At 42.2% G+C, this 10,827-nt stretch overlaps 1 protein-coding gene across 1 annotated transcript; it reads right to left on the minus strand.

Moving 5' to 3' along the window:
- Nucleotides 1-2,332: 2,332 nt before the first annotated feature.
- LOC128969487 (pancreatic alpha-amylase-like) lies at nucleotides 2,333-10,827 on the minus strand. Its single transcript, XM_054384351.1, has 10 exons — nucleotides 10,645-10,827; nucleotides 9,012-9,158; nucleotides 7,233-7,430; nucleotides 5,334-5,564; nucleotides 4,715-4,848; nucleotides 4,505-4,627; nucleotides 4,296-4,395; nucleotides 3,993-4,114; nucleotides 3,760-3,885; nucleotides 2,333-2,616 (listed from the first exon to the last, which is right to left on the minus strand). Exons 1-10 carry the CDS (start codon nucleotides 10,810-10,812, stop codon nucleotides 2,427-2,429), a joined length of 1,539 nt encoding a protein of 512 aa, XP_054240326.1. The 5' UTR covers nucleotides 10,813-10,827; the 3' UTR covers nucleotides 2,333-2,426.

Raw genomic sequence — 10,827 nt, forward strand, 5'->3', positions numbered from 1 at the left:
AAGTTGCACACTCTTTTGGCTCTAAACTGCTGCATAAGTCACCTGTAAGGGTCCACTCCATCAAAAGAGCAATAAAACTCTTATAGCGAGCCCCAGCTTTTATCCTGACACTCTTGAACACAGAACCTGGGACCTTGTCTGGGTATCAGCTGCTATAATCACAGAGCTTGTGGTCTTGTAGACAAGCAGCTATCTTTCTGGGACAATGGTGTGAAAACACCTCAGGACAAACAATGTTCAGGCAACATGAAACAGACAAACTTAACTCCTTATAGTTTTCCAGTGAAATACACTATTAGATAAGGAGAGTAAAGACCAATGTCCTTAACAGCCTGATGCAATAGGCAGCCAATAGGCTCTAGGTCCTAGACACTGAAACGAGACCCTTTTAGTAGCAAGCTTTCACACTGCAAACCTAGAAAAGCAGGCTTGTTCTTCTGTGTCCCTGTGTGGTCACAGCGAAGTTCTGTCAATCAAACACACCACTGACAACCGTGTTGCACCAGTAGCATTTCCCCAATACCATGCTGCAGTGTCAATGTAAGACCTACCAGCACGCAACTGACCAATAAACCCCTCCGAAAGAAGAAGGCTCAGAGGAGACAGGCAGAGTGACTTGCCTATGAAGCTCAGGGCATAATGCAGGCTGTGATGGTCTGCAGGTATTGTAAAGAATGCCTTTAACACAAGGGCTGGAGGATAGCTTTTATTTTAGCTAAACAGCTACCAGTTGAATGCATTAGCCTGAAGGGTCCTTGCCCCTAGCTTAAGAGTGTGGGTGTCTCCCTGGTTTATCCAGGACAGCACGAGGAGTGTACAAATCATCTAGCACAACAGAGATTATTAAAAAAAAGACTTTTGAAGACAGTAATGAGCTTTAGCTAGTTTCATACCATATATTCCTTCCCAGTAACTGGAGATGCCCAGCATCCTAATGACAAGGGTATTAAAGACACAACTGATGGAGCTCATGTGCATACTCTGATTGAGCTGTATATAGGAGCTTTTATATTTTGCTAAATGTAACTTGCGTTTGTGTTGTGGCTTTAGTCTATTTTTTTATCCTTCTGCTAAGTGGGAAAAAGTGCCCAGTGTCACTGATCTAAAATTAAGTAGGTTTGGTGTTAAACATTACATGCTCCATGTGCAAAATATCTGCAAGCAGCTGGTCAGAGAGTGTTGGCCTCTGACACAGCCATAGCCGTTGCAATGCAGCTGTCTGCCTCGCTGCTATTTGGTTTGACCAAATGAAGTGAAGACTAAGAGGGGATCTGGTCAATGTCAATAAATATCTGAGGAGTAGGTATCAAGTGGAGGGGGACCAAGCTCTTTTCAGTGGTGCACAGTAATAAGACAAAGAATGACAGGTACAAACTTGAACACAGAAGATTTCACCTCAACATGAGGAGAAACTTCTTTACAGTGAGGGTGATGGAGCACTGGAACAGGCTGCACAGAGAGGTTGTGGAGTCTCCTTCCTGGATACATTCAAACCGCACCTGGATGCATTCCTGTGTGGACTACTCTAGGCAATCCTGCTTTGGCGGGGGGCAGGTTGGACTCGACGATCTCTGGAGGTCCTTTCCAACCTCTAATGTTCTGTGATTCTGTGAATAACAATATTGTTGCACTCTGCCATAACAGTGGCTTGAAGGGTATGAAAGGCCTGTGACACTTAGTGATGTGCACTGTGCTGACTGCCCACAATGTGGCTGCTCTGATACAAATGTGTGCCTAAGTACTGGCCTTGAAAATACTGCATTTTAACTTATCCAGCTATTGGCTTGGGTTCTTTTCATTTATTCTATTTTCTGCCACGTTTCTGTGATGTGGGAAATTATCTGCTGTGTAGTCTCAAAACCTACTCTTTCATTATGCCATGATAAAATCCCAAACCAATTCATTGAGGGAAAAAGCGTTATTCATCCATTTGATTGCCATTTATTATTCCCTAGACAGAGAGTATATCAGGCAAATCACATCTTGGGGAAACATACGTTCCTAAACGTACAGATCAGCAGAGCCTTGGCTGCAGCTCTCCCTGTTTCGGCAAAAAGGTGATTTTTGGACATGGTATTAGTTCTCAGTCCTGATTCCCCACAAAGTGAACTACATTTCTTCTTCTGCACAGTGCAGCACAGTTTAAATTTAAGTCACTTCAATGTTGCTCTTACATTTTTTATTAGTACTTTAACTGAATACAGCACATTTACAAAGGCAAACAGGCATATGCCTCCTCTTCTAGCTCTGCGCTAGCACCACAAGCTCCTGTTCCTGTATAGCAGCTATTCAGCATCTTATTCCATACAAGCTAATGCACTTTGCTCTTTTATGATGCATTTGGTGCTGGAGAGCCAAGACAATCACCTTACCTTGCATGCTATTAGCAAAAATACAGGAGAAACATAAGTGCACAGCAGCTCTGGTTAGAGTTTAGCATCAGCATGAATTGCAATGAACGAGTCCTCATCCTTGTTACTGATCAGAAAGCTGGCCATTCCATCAGCAGCAACACGGACTTCAGCTGCTGTACAGGAGCCATCTTCCTTTTGCCCAGAAATGACATCACAGTAAGTGCCAGCAGGCAGACCAGTCTGCAGAGTTACATTCAAAGACCTTTGAAAAATAGTGAAAAGCAGTAAGGATTATTTGGACTCTCAAACACTTTACAACTCATGTTAGAGACTCTCAGATGTTAGATGATTCTGGAGTTGTAACAACCCTGCAGCACTTCTCTGAACACTCCAAAATCTAGTCACCTAACTAAACAATACTGTAGGACTCCTGAGCAAATAGCTAAGAAAACTAGCAAAGGTTCACACTGTGCTCAGGCACCACAAGTCAACACACACTAGTTAAAACAATTTTTCATGTGACCTTATTTACCATTATGTGCATTTAAAGGACTTTGTTTCTGATACACAGAATTATGCTCCTTCACAACAAAGAAAAATAATTGCATACCTAAATTAAGTAATATAGAAGTATTTAAGTATTTACCAGCAATAACAAGAAACCTGAGTGTTCTCAGTCTTCAGGAATTTTAGGACATGAACTCCAGAACTTCATTATGCATTTTTCCCTATCAAACCGCTGTTAACTTTTTTAGATCTTGGAAATGTCTCTGGTATCTCCCTTTAAGGGGCTCAAAAGTACTTGAGAAATGCCAGATTCCATTCAGATACTGTACTCCTGACACCACAGTACCCTAGAAGAACATATTAAAATAGCCCAAAAAGCTGTCAGCCCTCACAGAACTCAAGTCTTTAAAGGAGGTCCAAAAGAAAGTGTTGTGACTGCCTGCACAGTAGGCTGGAAGACAAAGTTTACCAAGAACTCAACCATTACATCCTCCAAATGGCTCAACACCCAGACCTATTTCTAATGATTACAGATCTAACAGATTCCCATTTTTAAAAATCATCTCAGCCCGGCAGAAAAAATTGCAGCACTTTTTAAAACTGTCTCTTTCAGACCATATCTCTGACACAAGTTCCCTCATTTCTACAAATTCAGGCATTGCTGGCTGAGCATGTTCGTCACAGATAAGGCCAGCTCCAGGAACTGGGAAATACTAAAAGCATAGTAGAAGGCATAACTCAGACAGTAAAGTGTGCTCCTAGTAGGGTGAAGAACACTCAGTTTAAACTGCCAGCAACTCAGACAGACTAAACATCTGTTAAAATGATCTGTTGGAGCTCACAACACTTTAAGACCTTTCTAGGCTAACTAGAAGAACTTAATTTATTCCTGACTTACCAGTCATCATTATTAAAAACGATGAAGCCTTTATTCCCACGGCCAAAAGCTACTTGATTGCTGCCATTGTCCCACCAGTTGGAGAAAGGTTCACCATCCACCACGTTACGGAAGATAACCATGTTCCTGAAAATGCAAGCAACAGCTGTCACTGCGCCTGAAGGAGCTAGAAAGCCACAAGGAACAGCAAGCAAAAGCAGCTGCTTTGACTTAGCTTTGCTCCAGTGTCCTACCTGATTTGCCGCCAGCGGTGTTCACACACCCAGTCGTTGCCACAGGTAGTGTCTGCATTGATCGTAACAGGCTTGATTGAGCCATCCGCGTTGCTTGGGGGCCCAACCCAGTCATTGATATCCTACAATGGAAAAACAACTTTAAAACTTCTCACTGAAAATGCAGACAGCCTCTCTGTGGGCAAAACAGATGCAACGTGGGACTGAGAGAACACCAAACAAATTTAAATGCACTGGACTGCTTGCTTTGGCTTCTGCAGAGCCTCATTCACCACAGATGTCCCTTTGGCACTCCCAGCTTACCCGGCCGTCCACAAAATATCTGGGCCAGCGGAAGCTTGACATCACACGTGTGACCCCGTAAGGGTGGGCAAGCATGAAACCAACTGCCATCTTGTAAAGCCTGTGCCAGAGACAGAAGCAGCAATGAGGCAGGGAAAGAGAAACTCTGTCAGAAAACAGAGAAACGAGCAAAAGGAAGAGGCATCACCCAGAGAGAAGCAATCCCTTACCTGGAATCCCAGAAGGTTAGAATGGAAGCTCCACCAGCCCCATGCCCTCGCTGGTTGTCGTGGTTATCCACAAAGACCAGGGCTCTGTCGGAAGGTACAAAGCCCCAGCCTTCTCCCCAGTTCCTGGCCAAAAACACACATACTTCAGGCTACCCTGTCAGCTGCTGTCCCCAGCCTGTCCCAGGTGAGTCCCCACATCTCCACCCTCACTTTAAGTAGGCCATCTTCTCTCCATTCCACTTGCGGATCACCGTCCCCAGCTTTGCACCATATTTGAATTCCGTCACCCGTCCATTCCCAAAGTAGTCACTGCCTTTGATGGGCTCTCCACCCAAGTCAATCACCTGGGACACAAAGCAGAAACTGTGCATCTCTTCTCTTCTCACAGAGGCAACAAATGCAGCGTACAGGCAACACAGAGCATTTATTTATTTAAAATTCCCTAGTAGGGAAAACCTATTGCCCTAGATATTGTTTTAAGGAAGAGTCACTACTTGAGCTCAGTATACTTTCTGGCTTACAATGTTTGATTTCAAGTAATTTTCTTCATCTTCTCTCAGTGTAGCTACAAATTTGTGTTCTGTCTCCTTTCGCAATCTCCTTATGTCTCCTTGTATCTGACTAATGTCCAAAGCAACTCTGGTATTTTGCATGTCATTTAACATTTATGGGCAAATGAGATACTTGTAAATTACAGTTATTAAATGTTGATAATGATTTCTATAGATCTTGAGCATGAAAGCTGCTTGGGCATTGCTTCCAATGCAGAACTGAGAGCATGCTGTGTCTGCAAGAACAAGGTTTTTTAAATACAATTAAAAAAGATCACCTCCTGGTAAATGAAAGGTTTTGTTCCTGCAGAAAACCATTTAGTGTTTAGATCTTTCAGCTTGTCTAAAATCGCCCTCATGTCCCCAGGCCACATGTGCTTGGCAGCATCAATCCGGAAGCCAGCCACGCCAATATCAATGAGGTGGTTCATGTACTCGGCGACCTTGGAGCGCACGTAGTCCTTCTCCAGGGCCAGGTCCAGCAGGCTAACCAAACGGCAGTCCCGCACCTGGATAAAAATTCTGAAATGAAACATCTTTCACCTAATAAGGTAAATGTGGTGTTCTACGTACATGCTGAATGTTGCTACCCGCACTACAATAACAAACAAAACCTTCACCGGCCATTTTTCACCACACCTGTCTTTGCATTGGACAGTGGCCTTGGACAGTCATCTACACAAAAAGAGCATTAAGCAGCCTGCATTTACCCAGCTCACCCAGCTCTAGGTGCTTAAAGATTGTAACAAGAGTCAAACCATTAACCTACAAACAGCTTTTTAATGCAAGTATAGAGGAAAGATGTGAACAAATATTTTTACTCTAGTGCATTAAGGAACAGATCCATTACTATTGCAAGTGCACTCATTTCTTCTCTGTTACAGGAAAGATTTCTAGAAACTGCGTTTCTAAACCTTATAAAAATCTTGAGTTATTATGGCCTTATGAAATACTAAACTCTTGTTTTCTGATGTCCCCTTTTTTGCCTGTTTCCTGTAAATACAAAACTATAGGCATTGATTTTGATCAAAAGAATACTTTAAGCACACACTATATACTGAAATGCTTTTTTTAATGACTCTGATGATGAGTTTCCATGGCTATGCACATCTGCTTGGGGAGATCAAGGTGCATCAGCCTATGTTGAAAACTCTGCTAAAGAATTGGCTATAAAAATGCACCTTTAGAAGTGCTCAAGAACTCAAGTACATTTAAAGTCTCTTCATCTTCTTTCGGTTCTCTACAACTCTTCTCCCCTCAGCTTAGATTCAGGAAAGATCAAATGCAGTTGAAAGGCGTAAGGCATTCTTCGAAAAAAGATACGTATTTATCTTTATAAAGCAGTTTTTCATTCTGTAGTACTTTTAAAGTCCTGACCTCATAATCCAATCCAGAGGAACAGACAAGACACCTCAGAAATCTCTAAACAGAAGGTTGACTTCCAACATTTTAGCATTACTCTATTTCTTTCTGAAATCCTGATCTCTCTCTTCTGAAACTCACACCAAAATAACACTCCAATTAACAATAAAAGGCAAATAATAACTTTTACTTCTTAAAAAAACCCAAAACAAATTTAAAAACACAAACACAAGTAACGCTCACAAGATAATCCTTAAATAGATTTTATGAGCTTTAAATCTGCCTTTATAAAGCATCTAAGCACGTTTGTCTAAATCTGAAATAAAGCCATTGGCTCAAGTTGAGCTATCCCTTTAAGGAGTGGTATTTGTGATAGCAACACTAACCTCTGTTACCAATTTGGATGGTTTTTCATAAGGATTTTTGGTTTGTTCTTTACAGAATCACAAAATTACTGAGGCTGGAATACACTTCTGAGATCACTAAGGCCAGCCTATGACCTAACACCACCACACTGGCCAAACCATGTCACTGAGTGCCACATTCAATCTTTCCTTAAACATCTCCAGGGACAGCGACTCCCAACACCTCCCTGGGCAGTCCATTCCAGTGCCTAATTACTCTTTCCATGAGGAAGTGATTCCTAATATCCAACCAAAACCTCCCTGGGTGCAGCTTCAGGCTATGCCCTCTCATCTTGTCACAAGTTGTATTAAAAAAAAATGTCTGACAGCAAAGGGGAACAAATAAACCACAGTCAAGGAACTGAAGAGTCAAGATCTACGTAAAAAACATCTTTGTTTTACTAGGTTTACCTGAGATATGTCATGATAATTCTCAATGTCTCCACTTCTAGATTTACATTTACCATCATTAAAGTCCCAGCCAGAATAGGGCACAGCTGGAAAGTCTTCAGCCTTTGCATTGAAATAGCTTCCACAAGTAGCATGGTCACCAGCACCAGCATTAGCTCCACACATATGGTTGATTACTGCATCCACATAAATATGTACCTAGAGAACAGGATCCACATTTTAGTCTGAGAAAGCTGTTTCCCACAGCACCAATAATTAACTTTCTCTCTTACCTCCTGCCCTATTTTTGCTTTCTTGTTTCTCCCAACATTTTATTTAAACCATTTCTCTGTGATTACCATATGGCAATGACACAACCTGCATCCCAATGGATAGGCAGGTAATAACATTACACTCATTTGTAACAACGATAGAAAGGAGGACCCTGGGAACTACTGACCAGTCCACATCACTTCTGGGCCTGGGAAGGTCATGGAACAGATCTACTTTGAAGCTATGCTAAATTTAGCACATGGAAGAGAGAGGTGATTCCAGACAACCAGCACACCTTCATCTAGAGGTCTCCTTTGATGGAGTGACTACACCAGTGGACAAGTGAAGAACTACCTAAGAAGTACTAACTGGACTTCTGTAAGGCCTTTGATACAGTCTCTGTATTGGAGAGACAGGGATTTTATGGCTGGATTGTTCAGCTGATAAAGAATTGGTTCAATGGTCGCATTCAGAGGGCAGTGGTTAATGGCTCAACGTCCAGATGGAGATTGTGACAAGTGGTGTCCCTCAGGGGTCTCAACTGTTCCAGTACAGTACTGTACCAGTACTGTTCAGTGTGCTTAATAATGACATAGTGCAATTAAGTGTGCTCTCAGCAGCTCTGCCGACCACACCAACTTGTGTGGTGCAGCCAAGAAGACTGACTGACAGGACAGGTTCAAGAAGTGGGCTCATGTGAACTTTATGAAGTTCAACAAGGCCAAATGCAAGGTCCTGCACATGGGTCAGGGCAAATCCTGGTATCAAGATGGGGTGGGAGATGAAGGCATGAAAAAAGCAGTCCTGCAAAGAAGAGTGAAAAGCTGGACCCAAGCCAGCAATGTGCATTCATAGACCAGCAGGCCAACCATATCCTGGGCTGCATCAAAAGCATGGCTACCAGGTCAAGGTAGATGATTCTGTCACTCCACTCTGGTGAGACCTCACCTAGAGTACTGTATCCAGTTCTGGCTCCCTCTGCACAAGAAGGACATAAACCTGCTGGGAACAGGTCCAGAGGGGGGCCACAAAAAAGGTCAGAAGGCTGGAAGGCCTCTCCTGTGAAGAAGGGCTCAGGGTGTTGGGGTCGTTTAGCTCCAAGGAGAACTTATTGCTGCCTTTCAGTATTTAAAGGAGACCTATAAGAAAGATCAGGGCAATCTTTTTAACAGGGCCTGTTGTGACAAGACAAGGAGTTTTAACAGAGAGAGATTTAGATTAGATAAGGAAGAAATTTTTTACAGTGAGGGTGGTAAAATACTGGCACAGGTTGCCCAGAGAGGTAGTAGAGCTCTCATCTCTGAAAACATTCCAAGTCGGACAGGGTTCTGAGCAATCTGATGGAGTTAAACACGTCCCTCCTCATTGCAGGGGGATTTTTAAAGGTCCATTCCAACCTCAACTATTCTATCATTCTATTCAAAAGAAACTCCATCTTCAGCCCAGTGTTACCATGTTTTCCCTTCTAAATTACTGGTTGTCTATATCCTTCCATTGTTAACACCACAACATTTTCAAAGCACTTACTCCAACATTATTGCACCTGGTCACCATGTCTCTAAATTCAGTTTCATTTCCAGATCGAGTGCATAGCTTGTAGCTGACAGGCTGGTATCTTTCCCACCATGGCTGCCAGGGGTCAGTAATGATAATATTTTCATTCGGAGGTGAAATCTGTGAATAAGATGGTGAATCTTTGTAACTTTTAGTAGTTTGTTTGCCCAGTATTGTTAGAGGAAAACAAAACAAAACAATATAGAAAATCAGGTAGCTTTAATGAAAGACACTTACAATACCTAACCCTTTAAGATCCTCAGTGTCCTCGACTTATACTGGAGTGGGCTGGAAATAAAAGACTTAGTCCTGGACCTTCAGCAGGTGTAAATTAATTATAAAAATGAGGTGCATGGACATAGTGTCCTAATTACCTCTGTGAATGCAGGCCTCAAAGATCAAAGGAAGAGTCTGAAATCTGAAGGACTAGGTCAGCACAGATGGCCCTGAATCAGGAAGGAACTGACTGAAGAACAACTAGCACTACCTCCTGCCCTTGAAGTTGATCTGACTTCCCATTTTTGTAATATTTGGGATAAAAGTGTTCTTGCCACAAGATTTGTCACAGTTTTGAAATAGCTATGCCTCATTCCTTTTATAGACTCTTTCCAAGATACTTTTCAGGCAACAAGCTTTTGCTGCTACCTGTAAGTCTGGGAATAACCACCTGATCCACCATTTCTCACAAAGACCCTTAGAGGTTGCAGCCTACTTTGCTGCCACACTCTTGTGATCAAGCTCAGCAAGTCTGCGCCTGAAAAAAACCTGAAAGCCTGTCACAGCATGGATTAAAAAGATATCCAAGCATATACCATATTCTGATCAGTTTAGAATCAATCAGGCCTGTATGACTGTAAAGAAGGTTGCAAAGAAAAGATGTGTTACTTAAAAATTACGGGGAAGTTCTCATGTAGGGGAACGTGCCAGCCCCTGGGATACAAAGATACAGGCAGACATCTCTCACTAATTTTTCCTGAGCACCCTGACAAACTGAAATAGTTTAATAGGTGACTGCTCTCCAGCCATACTACTCCACCCATCTGACACTACTGGTTCCACAGGAATATGTGTCTGTTGTTCAGGCAGAACAGATTCATACTGACACACCTTCATCAGAACCTCTGTCCAGTTCATTTCTGCCTGCTCACACCAGGTTTCTATAAAGAAGGGTCTCTGAATGGCTTACTTTGACGCTAGAATTTTACAGATAGCAACTTGTCAGTTTGGGTGAACAGTTAGCAGCCTTTTCCACTTATTTATTCAAAACCTTCAGCACTTTGGTATTCTCTTTAGGAACCCTTTCATAGTTTCATTTCATTACTCTTCACAGCAGTAAAAAAAAAAAAAATTTAGTCAGTGATATGCAATTCTAATTCATCTAAATGTAACAGCACAGAGTACAAAACATGCACTTTAGAGCAATGAAATAAATTCATGGTTACATGATGATGGCTGAAGAATATATTTGTTGGCATTTACTACTTTCATTACCAATTGCTATTTTTCTTTCTCAGTATCTGTCCTTCAGTGAACTGGACGTTTTCTCTGAAAAATAAATTATCATCTAGGCAGCAATTTTACTACTTACTGATAGGAACAGACATACCTGAACTCCTCCAAATCCATTAGGAGCTAAATAGTGCTCGCATTCCAGAGCAATATCTGCCCAGCGCCATTCAAAGAGGTGTACAATAGATGTCCTCCCAGGGAGAGTATTGGGGGTGTACTGCCCCCAGCAAAGCTCTGCAATTAGCAGAAGAAAATAGATACCCATCCTGTGCTCAGGGAT

This window comes from Indicator indicator, chromosome 10 (assembly GCF_027791375.1).
Source record: "Indicator indicator isolate 239-I01 chromosome 10, UM_Iind_1.1, whole genome shotgun sequence".
Taxonomy (NCBI): Eukaryota; Metazoa; Chordata; class Aves; order Piciformes; family Indicatoridae; genus Indicator; species Indicator indicator.

Bases quoted from the DNA above. Each gene is read 5' to 3' on its own strand.
- LOC128969487 (XM_054384351.1), bottom strand. From the start codon at position 10,812: ATGGGTATCTATTTTCTTCTGCTAATTGCAGAGCTTTGCTGGGGGCAG. The intron at 3,886-3,992 runs GTAGGACACTGG...TTGCATTTTCAG, and splicing joins CACCGCTGGCGGCAAATCAG to GAACATGGTTATCTTCCGTA. The intron at 2,617-3,759 runs GTAAGTCAGGAA...TATTTTTCAAAG, and splicing joins GTTTTTAATAATGATGACTG to GTCTTTGAATGTAACTCTGC.